At 40.3% G+C, this 17719-nt stretch overlaps 1 protein-coding gene across 2 annotated transcripts in view; it reads left to right on the top strand.

Annotated features, from left to right (window-relative positions):
* Positions 1-16327, top strand: part of STK39 (serine/threonine kinase 39) — a 309082-nt gene extending 292755 nt beyond the window's left edge. The window contains exons 17-18 of one of the 2 annotated variants that reach the window (XM_061201248.1): positions 4747-4811; positions 16083-16327. In XM_061201248.1, coding sequence (XP_061057231.1) covers positions 4747-4811; positions 16083-16157 — 140 coding nt within the window. In that variant the 3' untranslated portion in view covers positions 16158-16327. The remainder of the gene's footprint in view (positions 1-4746; positions 4812-16082) is intronic. The other variant, XM_061201249.1, reaches the window with a different exon arrangement.
* The last annotated feature ends 1392 nt before the right edge of the window (positions 16328-17719 follow it).

Genomic DNA, 17719 nt, shown 5'->3' with positions numbered 1-17719 from the left:
TAGAGACTGTGGTTTTTACTCTGAGCTGCACAGCTGGCAGGGGGCTTTGAAAAGAGAAGTCACATGGTCTTAATATATGTTAGAAAGCTCATCTGACTGCTGGGTGGAGGCCAGACTTGAGGGACTGGGATGGGAGCAGGGAGACAATAGGTCATTGTACGAATCTCGACAGGATGATGGTGGCTATACTTGTGTCGTAGCAGTGCAGGTGGTGAGAAATCGTCAGTTTCTGTGTACGTGGATATATGTCACACACACACACACATATGTCAAAGGTAAACCTTTTGCAGAGGTGGATAAGATTTTGGCTGGGTTATCAAAGAGTTTAGTGGGGAAATCAGATCTATAACAGATAATTTCAGCACACAGTGGTAGAGGTGTAGAGGAGAATGGGGGTTACAGAACCCTTCCTGGGAAAATTCGGGGTAGGAAATGACAAAAAATAAACCAGGGAGGTAGGTGAGGCTGGACCATAGAGGGTCTGTTGGACCACATTAAAAACTTGAGCTTTACCCCAGAGCTGATGGGAACAGTGAAACAGTATTACCTAAGGAGGCAACACGTTCCAATTTATGACTTAAATTCTCCAGGTAACTCAGGTGTGAGAAACAGGGCTCTTGAGAAGTTTAGACTGAAGGCAAGGAAACCACTTAAGATTCACAGTTGTCCAGGGTAGAAGCAATAAGCTAATGTTTATTATGTACTTGCTATAAATCAAACACTATTCTAAGAACTTTGTTATTGACTTAATCCTCAAAACAACGCTATCAGGTAGGCACCATTAATATCCACATTTTACAGATGCATAACTTAAAGCACAAAGAGGCTAAGGAAACTTGCCCAAGTTCATGAGGCCACACAGCTCTAACTAAGCAGGAGGATTTGAACACAGGCAGTCTGGCTGGAGAATTCAGGCTCTTGCACACTGTGCTTCACGGCATCTCCTGAAGATAAGCGCCAGAGATCAGGGGGAAATACAAGGGCAAATCTCTTTTATTTTGTCCCAAACTGAATTGTTAATTAGCCATAATTTTGCATTAGTGTTATAGCAGTATCCATAAGAAACTCACTCTCCTAGCCTCTCCTTTTCTCCTTACTTAGAGCTTGGATTCTCTTTTGGCACCCATGTCTCTTTCTTTGCAATTTCATGCTGCCTTTCTGCACCAGTGCAACCTACAGGGTGTGTCTTTGAGTAAAACACATTGTGACATTATCGTCATCAGGTAACCCAAGTCTATGCTTTTGTCTTATCTCAGAATTTCTTACTAGGGGAATACATCAGCCTTGGGGTTCAGTTGGTGTGCTTTTCCCCAAAGCTTTTGTTTGAGAAGAGCTTGAATTAAGTCATCTCCATGAGAACATCAGTACTATATGAGATTGTTGTGAAATATGCTGGTACGTAGGGAGAAAAGTGTATCTTTTGAATAATCACTCAGAATACAAACACAAACTGTAAATAGTCATTATCTAAATGTTACTTTAACTGTCAAAATGTGCAGAATTCGAGTAGTACAGGGAGATTGTAGAGAAAACAGTGTCTGGAGAATGCCTGACTTAGTTTGCCAGAGAAATGTCACCTCTGCTGCCTGGCCTCTGGTAGATTACCCCTGGGAGACTCTTATTTCCTTCTCTGTTTAGATTCAGGAGGGTATTGAGCATCAGCATCTTTTTCCATGTGGTTGTTAATGATATTATTACAGCTTCATAAAGGGCAGTACTTACTGTACATTAGGCCAAATGTGATCCAAAAGAGCAAATAGAGACTTCCAGCCCTGACAGAGATTCAAGCCTGAAGTGTGATGCAGGGACACAAAAATAGCAAGAAATAGATGGCTCACACAAAGGTATCATGTAGTCCTAGTGGTAGGGCAAGAGGGCCACAATCCCTGGGGCCTTAGTGAGTATCATCTGTGTCCTGTGTGGTCAAGAGACAGAGAAAGCACCGAGACCAAAGACAGTGGGCTGTGGAGGACGGAAGGGACAAGTTCAAGGATTAACACAGAGTCTGCATCAGAAACTAGGGGAATGAGTTTTATTTGGGAAAGCCAGGAGGGATCAGAAATGAGTTGATGGCCACTGAGTAAGCAGGGTTCAGAAGCCCCGTATTTTATTTTTGGAAACTAGGGTATCTTAAAACATGAAGTTATCAGCATATACTTGAGGGGCTCTAAAGTAACAGCCAGCCCTACCCAGCCCTTCCTTCTCAGCTCACGTTCCAGGTAAGGAGCGTTTTTATTTTAGAAATCCAGGTGCAGTCAGGAGAAGGCAGGAAACAGTGACACCCATCTTTTTTAATGAGCATTGCTACTAGAAGAGAAATTAGCATCACCCTGAATTTTATGTGATGTCAGTTAAATGAAGGTATTTTGTAGCACTTTATAACAAATTAGAATCAACGAAATTGAAAATAAGCCTAGCACCTGGGATGAGTAATCAGGTAAGTGGCCAGTTTTGCTATTTTTGCTTTGAGCTGAAGACAGAATTTGAATTTCTAATGTCCCCCGAGGTGTAGGGTTCACAGTTGGGGACGTGGTTTCTGGGATGATTGTTTAAGATGCCAGCAGGTCATTGTTGCTCTCCAGGCTACAACTTGCTTGTAGCCATGTTCCTTGGAAATTGGCCCTACCACAGATGCGTGTCCACCAGAGAGAGGGTTGTGAATTAGTGAAGGACACAGCTCTGCTTTGGGTGGAACATTAGAGAGCAGACTGGAAATAGATGACCCAGAACAAGGCAGTAAATCATCCACATTTACGGGGAGACTCTAATGAAAGGACTGAAATTCATGTGAAGACTTTACGGCCACTTGTGAAATCAGCCCAAATCCAAGGAACTATTTAGAACACTTTTATGCTTTAAGAAAAGGGTGACTCTGCTCAGTTGCTGCAATTTGCCTATAGTCAGAATGCCCTGACACCATCAGTACTGGCTTTAGTGGGCAGAATTTTACAGCAGAGCTTTTCACTCCATGAGCCAATGTTTCTTGTGTAGATTACTAGATGATTTTAGTATCTGAGGTAAGTTCAGGAAACTGTGGAGGAGGTCGAAAGAACATTGAGGTTGGTGGCCCAGGATCTGTACATGATGTGTGTAAGTTTGCTGTGTGGGCAAAAACAAGGGAGAGAAAAAGATAAGTGGGGGAGACGGGTGTTAACAAAAATGAAACTTTGTCTGTTACTCAGATTGGAAATATTAAGAGGGCAACAGATGAAGATAAAATGGTGCTTGTAATTGTGATTTATGAAGAGAAACAGGCCAGGGCTTCCCTGGTGGCACAGTGGCTAAGAGTCTGCCTGCCAATGCAGGGGACACGGGTTTGAGCCCTGGTCTGGGAAGATCCCACATTGCTTCAGAGCTACTGAGCCCGTGTGCCACAACTACTGAAGCCCGCGCGCCTAGAGCCCGTGCTCTGCAACAAGAGAAGACACTGCAATGAGAAGCCCGCGCACTGCAGTGAAGAGTAGCCCCCGCTCGCTGCAACTAGAGAAAGCCCGCGTGCAGCAATGAAGACCCAACACAGCCAAAAATAAATAAATAAAATAAATTTTAAAAATTTTAAAAAAGAGAAACAGGCCATATTGAATATATAATTTTTTTCCCTCCGCAGCAGATGGATTAAATGAAACTAATCTGCCGAAAATTCTTGTGTCTAGGTTGTTTTCAGTCAACCTTAGAGAAAAATAAAATTTGCACAGATTTCTTTCTACTTACAAACTTTCTACTTGAAACACTTTTCTCAAAATATTTATATGTTTACTATTTTCTCTTAAATTGTTTTTTTTTTCCTTAAAATATTCAGATAACTTTTCAGATGCCTAATTACTGAAGCAGCAGGGGATTTTCCTCATGAAAAATAAAAATGATGAAGAGGCCCTCTCTCCTAATTTCTTCAATAGTAACTTCTCTTTCTTTGATCAGTAGTACTTACCTGACGTTCAGTTTTGGACGTGGAAAGAGGAAGGTGTTAAATTTCCATCAGCATCACCTGTTGAGGATTCTGTTCATAAACAGTATCGTAAGCAAGAAAGGCTGACTTCTCTATGAGAGCAACAAATACGTCATGGCACCACAGAGAGCAGGATGGGTCTCTGATGAATCTGGCCAATACTAAAAACATATCTGCACGATTGAGCTCCAAACGGACAGCCTCTAGTGCTTGACCCTGTTCAGCCAATTTCGGTGTTGCTCAAGGTGGTACTTCACTGCTGTGACAGATCATCGTGCTCTGAAAGCACTAAGACACATGCCTGAGTCGTAGAGGTTATCCACTGTATTTTGTTGCTTTGATAAAAATGGGTGCAGAGAATTGAGTGAATTTATAGGGACAGGAGTTCAAAATGCTGACCTGTTATTTCCAGAGAAATGGGTCATTGCGATACCCCTCCTCTTTGTTTTGTACTGCCCTCTCCTGGCCAATAGATCTCTTAATAATGAGTGTTGAGAAAAACCAGGTGGTGGAAACACTACTATCATTTCTACTTTCCACTAGACAGTAATTTCTCATTTTATTGTAGAAAACGTGGGGTCCGTGTATAGTGATTAATTCAGATGTGCTGAAGATGTAGGTTGTGGTAGAAAACATCTTTATGAGAGTAGTTTGGTCATTTATATGGACTTTGTAATGTCTGTGAGAGAAATGATTTTGCAGGTTATTGCATCATTACTCAGATTTTCTGAATCATTGATGTGAAAATCCAGTTATTGAAAATAATTTGGACGCTTTTTCTCCATGTTTGTATTTTACAGTGGCTGCTAATTTACAGAAGATTGTAGATGATCCCAAAGCTTTAAAAACATTGACATTTAAGTTGGTAAGTGGAAAGTTATGGAACGAAGGTAAATATTTCACCATGCTGTGCCAACAAGGAATAATAATATCATTTAGTAACCTGTTCCGTAATTCTGCTGTTGGTTCTGGGGGTGGGGATCCGTTTTTGCATTCATCATTTGCCTGGTCAACATTTGGGAAGATTTTGTGGTGTTTTTTGTTTTGTTTTGTTTTTTAATTGGAATATAGTTGATCTACAGTGTTGTGTTAGTTTCAGGTATACAGCAAAGTGAATCAGTTATACATATACATATATCCACTCTTTGTTAGATTCTATTCCCATACAGGTCAATACAGAGTATTGAGTAGAGTTCCCTGTGCTATACAGTAGGTCCTTATCAGTTATCTATTTTATATATAGTAGTGTGTATATGTCAATCCCAATCTCCCAATTTATCCCTCCCCTCCCTTTCCCCCCTGGTAACCATAAGTTTGTTTTCTACATCTGTGACACTGTTTTGTAAATAAGTTCATTTGTACCCTTTTTTTTTTTTTTTTTTTGGATTCCACACATAAGCAGTATCATATGATATTTGTCTTTCTCTGTCTGACTTACATCACTCAGTATGACAATCTCTAGGTCCATCCATGTTGCTGCAAATGGCATTATTTTGTTCTTTTTTTATGGCTTGGGAACATTTTCTGATCATGACTGGAAAGTTCCTCTTCCATGAGCATAGCTTGTTCTTTTACCATCACATCTTTAATAAGAGTAGCCATTTGAGAAGTCTTGAAGTCTGTACCCTTTTGCTTCCAGTTTGTATGGCAACTTGACCATAAAGACAAAATTAAACTGAGTTCGAAGCAGCACTCTTAATAAAGCTTTCCTGACGCAAAAGCCAAGTGGTTCTAACATTTAAAAATTGAGGCCGATTGTTGTAGAAATGGTTTAAGTAATTGGAAGCGATTGTAGAACAGCCCTCTGAAGGCTAGTGAACAAAGACATAACATTTTAACTCCACATTTCAAATCACAGTAACAGATTCTTGTAGAGAGGAGATACTCCAGCAGTTTTTCTGCACTAGCAGATTTTAAATGTAAGAACTAGGGTAGCCACAGAGATACAGCTATTGAGCATTCTGGGGTCCTTGTGAAACTAAGAGATTGTGATCATGGCCAGAAATGGAGAGAAGTCCAAGTAGTCAAAAGTGACGATTTTCCTGAAAGTTTTTGCAAGCAGGATGTTAAATGACTCATTTTTAAATTATAAATCTTATCAAGGGCCAGTCTTGAATGCTGCAAGCAATTTAAGACCTAGATGACCAACACTTTGTTTTGCACAACATACGTTGATGGTCTGTCTTTTTTATTTCTTGTGAAAATCTAATGGAAAATGTGCATAGCCAAAAAATGCTAAATGATTCATTACAGTAAATGTTAATTTACTGGTGCTAATTAACTTTCTGGGTCTTGCTCATCTAAATTCAGATGGCCAGGCTGAGTGATAAAAACGCAAAGATTTTCACAGAAAGAATTTAGCTGAAGAAAATCATTTTGTTTTGATAACAAAAGAACATTTTAGTCAGACAAAGAGTGAGAAATTAACAAATTGAAAAATTCATCTTCTAGCTTGGGACTCCTCTGTCACCTCTATTATGTTTCTAATTCACCTGCATCTTCATAAACATGTTTCATTTATATGAGGATATATGGATGAGAAAGATGGCACCCTGTGTCTGCATTTCAAGCCAGTAGTAATGTTTCTTCATTTTTTTTATACTGCAAAAAAAGAAGTTACAACCTACCGCCTCCTGAACATTTTCCAAATTTTGAACATGTAAACCTAGAGATAAGAGATTAAAACTTCTACGCTGGCTTATTCCCATTGTCTCTAAACTCGCCTACCTATAAAATAGGAGTAGCAACCCCAGGCCTTTCATAGTACTGAAGGTTTTGTAAAAACACCCACTATACTGTCCCTAGATAAACTATACTGTCCCTGTGAAACTAGTTCCCTGGAGTCCCTGTCTTCCTCATCCCCATTCTCAGCCCCCTAGTGGGATCCTCTTATCTTCCGAAACTGAGCTTCCTGCCTACAACTTGCCAGCCTCCAGCTCTGTTTACCACACTGGGGCTCTAGCCCACGCGTAATTCTTCCTTAATTCCAAAATGCCCCAAATACTCGACTGGCTCTCTCCACTGTCCTCTTCTGAAACTCAAACCCTGATCATGGCTAAAGGAAGTCCTCCCCGATCAGACTTCCTTTTAGGTCCTGCTCCACCTTGCTTTATCCCCCCATTCACTTCTTCCCCTAGTCCTCTCTCCTCCTATTTTCATCAGCTGACCCTTTGTATGTACTTTTCCCTAAAATACCCTTCTCTCCCAACTTCTCCAGGACTGCTCTCTGTGTCACCAACACCTAGACACGTTCCAGTTTTCTGCCTTAATTTCACTTCTCCAACAAGCTTTTTCTGGCATCCGATCTTGGCCTCGGTGCTCCTCCTGTATTCCCTCCCTGAAAGGTGATATTATATTGAAATTGTGTAGAATCTTATTTGTGTCTCTAATAAGTCTAGAGGCTCCAAGCGGGCAGGGACTTCTGTTGGATTCCCTGCACATAGTAGGGACTTGATCATAATTAATAAAATATATCAGGACACAAACCTCATTTAGGAAAATTTCTCTCAAAATGCCTTGGCCTTGCCTGCAGAAATAACAAGAATCACTACTATTTCATGGGCATCCACCGTTTGCAGGGCATTGCATGAGATGTTTTACATACTTCATCTCAGTTAATTTAGTCCTCACGAATCCTCCAAGATGGTGATGTCACTGGGTCCATTTTATGTCTTGGGAATCAGAGGCTCTGTGAGGTTAACTTGCCCAGGATCAAGCAGTGCAGAAGCTGGGAATTCAACCCTGATCCAGCACCACGGCCCAGTGCTCAACAACTATTCAGTCTTAACAGGCGGGACCTTGCAGCCTTATGGTTTTACAGGTTTCTGTTTGTGGATTCACCTTTTGGATGACTGGACACACTTACACTGGTTGAGACCAGATCTCCTTTGTACCTTAAGAAGAGTGAGTAATGTTGGCCTGTCTGGCGCAGGAGACCTGCAGGAGAAGCTGTGCAAGTTTTTCTTTCCCCTTATAGCTTGAGAATGTATTGTAATGTGTGGCATTCTCAGTAAATGGAAATTGATGGCTTTTCCCCCAAAGATAGTTCAAGATGTTAAATAAAGCCAAACTGAGGAGTGACCTTCTGTCAGTTAACTCTCCATCCATCCCTAGTTAAAACCTGAGAGGGTTTCTTTGTGGTTGTCAGTTGCCAGCCAGTTTGAGACCCATTTGACAGAGCTCATTTGAACTGCTCCTTGGCTTAATCTTCTGTAGGACACTAACATCCTGGTAAAACCACAGAGATCCAATTTGGTTATTTTATTGAAGACTAAAAGATCAAAGTGTTTCAGAAGCATTTTTCCTCCTAAGCTGCTACTGCGCAGTCCTTTCATCTCTCAGCTGTTTATCATTTTAATCTCAGCGCTTTCTTTGCTTTCTAAAGGAGAATGTAAGGGGGCTGAAAATTCTCTAAAGAATAGTAGTTAGTACTGTGGTTCTTCACCTGGCTGCACAATGGTTTCACTCAAGGAATGGTGGGGACACTTTAAAAAATTACGAATGCCTGGGTCCTGTTCCACATAGCCTAATTTAATTGTTCTTCGTGCAGCCTGGGCTGTGGGAACTTGGAAGGCGCCCCTGGTGATTCCAGTGTTTAGCCAAGGCTGGGAAGCATTCCATTTGTAGATGACTCCTTCTCCAATCTCTTTCCTCTCCCAGCTCCCACCACAATTTAGAAATATTCGGCTCAAGCTTGAAAAGGTGTCTCTTATCTTGTATATCTGCTTATATAAGAAGGGCAATGGCCTGAGGGGCCAAGGATATTGGTTATTTAAAGAAGTACATGTACTTTTTTTTCTCCACCCAGTGAGATCTTTAGCTTCCTTTGACAGATAAGATAATAAGTGAAGTATGATTTCCGTTGTTGACATGGCTGGGAGCCAGGAGCTCAGTAAACCTTCTTACCACTTTCAACAAAGTGGTTCAGGCATAGGGGGCATTTCAGCTCAAGTAGTATGTGCTTTGAGTTTGACATATCAGTATGGTTTTATTGTCGTAAGCCTCAAGGCAAGTCTTCATAAATGTTTTTTAAGTCATTTTTTAATTTGCTACCTTGCAGTTTTGTAAAGTGGGTAAGTCTTGCTGCTTTCAATGTGGAATTTTTGAAATGGTGTTAGTGAAAATATAAAATATTTAATTTGTCCTTGAAGAAAGAACACAAATTGTAAGTACAGTTGACCCTTGAACAGCATGGGTTTGAACTGCACAAATCCAGTTAGACACGAATTTTTTTCAGTAAACACCTGCAACAGTACTAACAACCTGTGATTAGTTGAATTTGCAGATACAGAGGAACCATGTTTAAGGAGGGCCAAATATGTTACATTTGGATTTTCGACTGCTTGGAGGGTTGGAACCCCCAACCCCTGCACTGTTCAAGGGTCAACTGCACATGTAATTAGCATCCAGTTGGTACACATTTACATGAGCGGTATAGATTTTAGTTTCTGAAGTTTAATCACATATACTGCAGATAACTATACTTCAATTAAAAAATTGCTGATTTCCAATGTTGTGTTAATGTCTGCTGTACAGCAGAGTGATTCAGTTATACATATATATATATTCTTTTTTAATATTCTTTTCCATTATGGTTTATCATAGGATATTGAATATAGTTCCCTGGGCTATTAGAGTAGGACGTTGTTGTTTATCCATTCTATATATAAAAGCTCACATCTGCTAACCCTAACCTCCCACTCCATCCCTCCCCAACCCCTTCCCCCCCACTCCATCCCTCCCCCAACCCCTTCCCCGTTGGCAACCACCAGACTATTCTCTATGTCCGTGATTCTGTGCCTGTTTTGTAGGTAGGTTCATTTGTGTCATATTTTAGATTCCACATATAAGTGGTATCATATGGTATTTGTCTTTCTCTTTCTGACTTACTTCACTTATTATGATCATCTCTGGTTGCATCCATGTTGCTGCAAATGGCATTATTTCATTCTTTTTTATGGCTGAGTAGTAATTCCATTGTATATATGTATCACATCTTCTTTATCTATTCCTCTGTCAATGAATATTTAGGTTGTTACCATGTCTTGGCTATTGTGAATAGTGCTGCTATGAACATAGGGGGTGCATGTATCTTTTTGGATTAGAGTTTTGCCCAGATATGTGCCCAGGAGTGGGGTTGCTAGATCGTATGGTAGCTCTATTTTTAGTTTTCTGAGGATCCCCATACTGTTCTCCATAGTGGCTGCACCAACTTACATTCCCACCAGCAGTGCAAGAGGGTTCCCTTTTCTCCACACCCTCTCCAGCATTTGTTATTTGTAGACTTTTTAATGATGGCCATTCTGACTGGTGTGAGGTGTTACCTCATTGTAGTTTTGATTTGCATTTCTCTGATAATTACTGACGGTGAGCAGCAGACAGCAATTTTATAAGCATTGGTAATTAATGACTGAAGAGCCTTATTTCTCGAGGCTGCACGACTAAGGCAACACTCCCCAAAGTACAGGTAAAGCCAGGACTGAAATGATATAAAAACTAGCTGAGAGTATTAACTTACTCCCCCTACTGAAACTGTCAGTTCAAGGAGGTCCATTGTAGCAGCTGTCTCCTGTTCAGTCTGAAACAATGGTTCTACAAGTGTGGTCCCCAGATGGACAGTGTCAGCTTCACCTGGAAACTTGATAAAAATGTGAATTCTGGGGCCCCATCCCAGGCCTAAGGAATCAGAATGTCGGGGGAATGGGGCACAGGAATCCATGTGTTAACACGCTCTCCACGTGATTCTGATGCTGACGTTTGGGAACCCCCGTTCTAAAGGAAAGGGAGGTTCACCCTTTGTGGAGCACCAGGGTAGAACAGAGGTTCTCAAACTCTGCTGAACCTTTGAATCACCTGAGGAGGTCAGAAACTCTCCAGGTGGTGAGGGATCCTTACCAAAGCACACCCAGGCTGGCGGTGGAGGGAATCCTCATGATCGATGCTGGACAACCGCATCTTCAACTCCTCTGCAGGATGTGGGCCACACCTGCTGGTGTGTCAGGAGGGATGGGGAAGTGGGGGCTTTCGGGAATCAGTACAGACACTTGAGTGAGAGCAGTGGCGTTACACTATCATGCTACAGTCCTGATAACGGATACATTTTCCTTTGAAGCGGAGTTCTCGAAGTGAGGGTACTGAACTTCTGGGATTCCTTGAAACCATTTTAAGGGATCCTGAATGTCAAAACTTTTCATAACAATACTAAGGTGTTACTTGGCCTTTTCCATTGTGTTGACATTGGTGTAAAAGCCATTGTGGTTAAAGCTACTGATGTTGGCATAAATCAAGGCAGGAACATCAAGCCGTAGTAGTAGCCATCATCTTCAAAGCACTCATTCCATTGCTCAGTAAATAAATAAAATTTTAAGAAATAAGTGGAACTGGCTCAAGTCCCCACTTGAGAACACAGCGTTTTAGTATTCTGTGTGATGAGATGGGAAGCATTTCTTCAGTACTGAAGTATGATGGTTGTCTCCGGGAAAAGCACTGGTGATTTGTTTGAGTTGTGAGCCGAACTAGCCATATTTTTTTTCATGGAATATCACTTTTACTTGGAAGAACAACTGACAAACACTGGCTATTCAGACTAGGGATTTGGCAGACTTGTTTTTCAAAATGAACCAAGTAAGCCTGACACTTCAAGGAAAACAACTGACAATATTTGTTGTCAATAAGAAATTTCAGATTTCAAGCAAAAAAAGGATTTTAGAAAACTGGTATCTGCCATGGTAAGCTTGACAGAAACACCCCCCCACCCGACCCCCAGTACTTAAAGGCATTTCTGATGAGATTGGTGATGGGTAATATTAATAAATATGATTTGTTGATATTGTTTAAGATGTCAACATTTGGAAGGTTTGCATAGCTCAGTGATGCTAAAACATCATACACAGGTAACAGATCCATTCAAAGGTAAAATAGACCACTGTTTACTATAACAGAGTTATGAAAAGTTGAACGTGATGGTTTCACATTCTACATTGCAACTAAGCTTGGCAGTCAGCCTCGCAGTGGTCCTCATGGCAGAGAGTGCAGTTGAGAGGAAGATCGGGCCTTCTTCCCTGGGCCCTCCAGGTCCTCCTGCCTCGGGGCCAGCAGGGGAGCCCGGGGACAGGCTCAGGGCTGTGTCCTCCAGAGCCCTCTCAACGGCCACCCACTGGCTGGGCCCAGGCCTTGAAGCAGCAGCGAACCTCTCTCCCCCCTCCCACCTCCGCGATGTAATGACGGCGACTGCACGGCTCGCGGTCCATGGAGGCCTCAGCAACTGGAGTATATGGACACTGCCATTAAGGGCAACCAAATAGTTGATGAGGAGAAGTTTCTTTTTGTAGAAGCATTCAGCTAGCAAATAAGGAAGGAATGATTGATAGAATATCATCATTTTGCAGCCCCTGATGATGAATGAATGGATCTTGACAATGCTCACCACTGGCATTATGAAAAGACGTGCTCCTGAATAAAAAGGAACCTGAATCTGAAAAAAAAAGAAAAAAGAAAATACCACTTGGCAAGTTTCGGCATAGTAACAAATGATATCCACAATTATTGGGAAAGGCTATTAAGATACTCTCTTCCCTTTTCCAACAACCTATTTGTGAAAGACTGGATTTTCTTTATATACTTTAAGGAAAACTATACTTTAAGGAAAACAGAGCAATAGAGTGAATGCAGATGCAGGTGTAAGAATCCAGCCATCTTCTATTAAGCAAAACAAACATTAAAGATGTGCAAAAATGGAAAAAGTAGTGCCACTCTTCTCTAATTTTTGTTTTGGGAAACTATGGTTATTTTGCATGAAGATTTTATATTTTAGCACGCAGTGGGTTTATTTCTATAATGTTTAATGAATCACTAAATGAGTACTTTAGAAATAACTTTATTTTCTAAGACGGTCAGTACCATATAACCTACATAAACACGTTTTATGTTTTAAAATATATTTAGTACCTTACTAAAAATATTTTTTATTGAAATATAGTTGATTTACAATTTTGTGTTAATTTCTGCTATACAGCAAAGTGATACATTCATTTTTTTTTTTAATATTCTTTTTCCATTATGGTTTATCATAGGATACTAAATATAATCGTTTCCTGTGCTATACGGTAGGACCTTGTTGTTTCTCTGTTTATATCTATAGTAACTTTAACCCCAGCCTCGCACTCCATCCTTCCCCCAACCCCCTCCCCCTTGGCAACCACAAGTCTGTTCTCCATGTCCATGGGTTTGTTTCTGTTTCGCAGATAGGTTCATTTGTGTCATATTTTAGATTCCATGTAAATGATATCATATGGTATTTGTCTTTCTCCTTCTGATTTACTTCACTTAGTACGATAATCTCTAGGTCCATCCATGTTGCTGCAAATGGCATTATGTCATTCTTTTTTATGGCTGAGTCAGTATTTCATTGTATACATGTACCACATCTTCTTTATCCATTCCGTCGATGGACATTTAGGTTCCATTTAGGTTGTTTGTTTCCATGTCTTGGCTGTTGTGAATAGTGTTATGAACATAGGGGTGCATGTATCTTTTTTGGATTAGTTTTGTCTGGATATATGCCCAGGAGTGAGACTGCTGGATCATATGGTAACTCTAGTTTTAGTTTTCTGAGGAACCTCCATAGTGGCTGCAGCAACTTACATTCCCACCAACAGTGTGGGAGGGTTCCCTTTTCTCCCCACCCTCTCCAGCATTTGTTATTTTTAGACTTTTTAACGATGGCCATTCTGACTGACTGGTGTGAGGTGGTGCCTCATTGTAGTTTTGATTTGCATTTCTCTAATAATTAGCAATTGAGCATCTTTTCGTGTGCCTGTTGACCATCTGTATGTCTTCTTTGGAGAAATGTCTGTTTAGGTCTTCTGCCCATTTTTTGATTGGGTTGTTTGTTTCTTTGTTGTTGACTTGTATGAGCTGTTTGTATATTTTGGAAATTAAGCCCTTGTCGGTGGCATTGTTTGTTTGCAAATATTTTCTCCCATTCTGTAGATTGTCTTTTCGTTTTGTTTATGGTTTCCTTTGCTGTGCAAAAGCTTGTAAGTTTGGTTCTGTCCCATTTGTTTATAAAAATAATTTTTTTAACATCTCTAAAAGTCGGTACAATAAATGTAACCCACAGAGACATAACAACTGTTTGGAGTTCTTGGTAAAGTTTGAGAACTGCTGCGTTAAGGGTTTCTGGTCACTTTTCTCTAGATTTTAGTATCATTTGCATGTTGCCCTCATGAGCATTTTGCAAGCCGCAAAGAGGCAAGGACTTGGCCTTAAGAGAGAGCTAGCAAGATAGTTGGAGGAGGGAGGGCCGAGTGCCTTGAAGCAAAGCCGAACCCCCTGGCCTGTGCCTCTTTGCCAGGAAACAGAACATAGGATGGGACGTGGGCCCCCTATGCCGTGTACCCACGTAATCACTGGTTTGACTACACATTCTCATGATAAAGTCTCACTTCTATTACTCTTCACTGGAAGGATTTTAATGTTTTTATTTCTAGCCATTTTAACCTCCTGCTATTCACATTGACAAATTTCTGATGCAGCTTTCAAATGCACTGATGTGCTTCACACTTGCTAGTCTGACCTCTTTGTCAACATCAGCAGCAATAGCTTGACCTCAGATGTTTGTCAGTTGTCTACACAGATTGTCTCTGCCCGCATCAGTGGGCTGAGCAAATGACGTTGTTAGCAATAGCGACAAGGAGAGAAGGGAAGGTTTAGGAAGATAGATCAAGAAACAGAGGTAGTAGAAGGAGAAAATTGGTGGGGTGGTAAGCATTGCAGTATCAGTATGACTGCTTTGTTCACAGAGATAAGGAAAGAAGCGCTTCTGACCTTTCTGCCCCTGGCAATGCAAACAATGGATATTGTATTTTACCAATTCTGCCCCTGGCAATGCAAACAATGGAAATTGTATTTTACCGAATATCTTATCTGTCAAGTGAAACTAGAGACATCATTAGACAGACACAAAGTATATTATTTAATTGTTAATATTCCTACTCTTTAGGCTATGGATTTTCTTATTAAGCATAACTGCTCACACGGAGTGTTATTTTAAGGATAATTATTTTAAAATATTCAAGTTGTATGTTCTAATTAGCTGCTTATTTTAATTCTAATTAGCTGCTTATTTTAAAGCAAAATGCTGGGGTTGGCAAAGGGCTGGTTTCTCTACGGTGTTTTGGAGCAATGCTAAGCAGCTTCACTGTGATGATTTTGGAAACGGCTTCGTACCCTGGGAAACTAATTGTTTTGACAATAATTTAGCAGGCATTAGGCCAAGAAAAGGTTTGTATGGCCCTTTGGTAATTAATTGCCCATTCCCAGGCAGTCAAACTTTCTTCACCCCACTCGTAGTACTTACATAATGTCCAGTTGTGATTTGTGTACTACAGAGTGAAGAGGCAACTTAGAATGGTGATCTGAGTACTCTGTGTGCGTGTGTAGGAGAGGGAGGTCAAAAAGAGGAGATTAAGTTGTGAATTAAGGCCAGTGAAAGCTTTGATGGGCAATGGCTTATTTGCATTTTCTTTGGATTTTTGCAATGATAAAGTATTTGGCACGCTATGACTTGGTAATAAATATGTCCTAGATTATTATAAATTGTTTGTTTATGGAAAAAATAAATAATTGTTATGGTACCTTTCCGTGTAAAAATTACGCACATTTAACCAACAGTCGTCTGTCATGAGCTGTTCCACTACTTGGTGACCACTTTTTTTTTTGGTCAGTTTGACAAAGTGATTTTGATAAAAACCAAATTACCCTTGAGTGTGACCTGTTAGATCTCTTCTGCTCACTTTCATAATATTCTTTCTTTTAAAAGTAAAGCATATTTAAAAGCATTTTACTTAGTTGTTGAGATTGTGTATGTACCTTCCGGGCAGTCCTGTGGTTCATTGGTGGTTCCAGTGGTGGTGGTTTCACAGGTAACAAATCCCTTCTGTACTGGACGTCCAGATTTCTCACGGTAGTTAGCACCCAGTAGTCACTGAAGAACGTGATTCTTAGGATGTCTCCTGGAAGAGATGGGACACCTGGCCCCATGAAGACAGTGCTGGGATCTGCCGTCCCACGAACAAGTCTGTAAAAAAACCAGTAGCAAACAACCAGCACTGAGCATTTCTTTTTCCCTTTTCAGGCTTCTGGCTGTGATGGGTCGGAGATTCCCGACGAAGTGAAGCTGATTGGGTTTGCTCAGTTGAGTGTCAGCTGATGTCTGTCACTTGATGTCACCCTGATCTGCCATGCCTCCCCCTCGCTGTGCCCTCCCCCCAACCTTTCCCTCCCCTGCCACTTCCTCCCACCCCCTAGCAAAATCAGAGGATTGTGAAGAGGCCGGCTTCAACATAACGGGATAAAAAAGAATTTTTTTAAACTTAACAACACTGAGAGTTCTGCTTTATTCTCTAGCAACCCACAGTATGAGAACAAGCAAACACCACAGCTGCACGACTGTTGCTCATTTTTCCAAAAGCTATTTAATATCCTCAGCAATCAATTCGGATCTCCCTTACGTGAAAAGAATCTGAAACACACTCACGTGGTCCTATTTATTTATTGGCAACAAAAGGAATTTTTTTCTATCAGAAGCCTATTTCTTCTCTCATTGTTGTCCTTCCTTTCTGTTATAATACTTTATTGTACATCTGACAATACCGCCTCTTCTGTTGTATTTAGAAATTAATATAAAATTAAGATTTATTAGCCGAACTTGAATTCTAGTTTTAAAACTGACTGTGAATTTTATTTTTCATATATTTATGCATTACACACCTTAGCTATAAGAAAGAAAAAAACGTTTTTGATTCTATATGCTTCTTGCAGTTACTCTCTTGTTATTTAAACAAAAAGTTTCAGGTCTATCTTTGGAGTATTTATAACTTGTGATTTTTTGAAATGACTGACTTAGGAACTAGGATGCTTACTCTTTTGGTTTGCCTGAAAACCAGTCCACAAGCTGATTGTCTCTTGGGAGAGGGAGGTGCCTTGCAAAAACAAAAAAAAACAAAAAAACTTTCACATGAAGAATGTGCCTGAGGCTGCTTTACTCTGGAATAGTCTCAGATCTAAAATTTCCTCTACATAAAGTGGCATATGTAAGTTTTGCTTCACTGGAACGTTTAGGATGCTCTATAAACCGTTGCCATTCTATTAGATTGCTAATTATGTACCCACCTCTGATTTGACATCTCCTGAAGTGATTGATAGGATCTGTCGTTCCAAAGGTGATAAACTTGAACATACCAGAATCCGTGTTTTACTTGAAATTCTGCAGCATACCCAGATGGAATGAAAAATAATAGAAAGGGTTTTGTGCAATGACTAAAAGGTAAAACGCTGTTAAGTTTCAAGAATAAATACTTTCAACCCAAACAGCCCTCGGCTTGACTATACATTATGGAATAGTAAACCTTAGGATTTTCAAAATTGGAGTCTAAACTTTCAGGGAGGTGGCTCCCAGATGGTAGCATCTGCTCTTTCCTAGCTAACCCTAGATATGGCAGCTCTTTCATGTACTTTCAAAAGCAAATATATATTACTAAGGAAAAAAAAGTTATTTATAATTGCCTTGTCATAATTGTTAAGGTGTTCTAGAGCCATTTGCATACAATTTAATGTAATTTCATTCCATTCTATTGTTTACACAACAATTACTCAAAGATGACTGCAAAGGTAAAAGGAAAATAAAAGTGTATTATTGCACAAAGAGGTAGTGTCACATTGTTTCATTCCTCCTCTAGGCAGTGTCTGCATTGCTGCAGTGATATGTAGCGC

Source organism: Eubalaena glacialis, chromosome 1 (assembly GCF_028564815.1).
Source record: "Eubalaena glacialis isolate mEubGla1 chromosome 1, mEubGla1.1.hap2.+ XY, whole genome shotgun sequence".
Classification (NCBI taxonomy): Eukaryota; Metazoa; Chordata; class Mammalia; order Artiodactyla; family Balaenidae; genus Eubalaena; species Eubalaena glacialis.
This window is presented reverse-complemented; position numbering and strand designations above follow the sequence as displayed.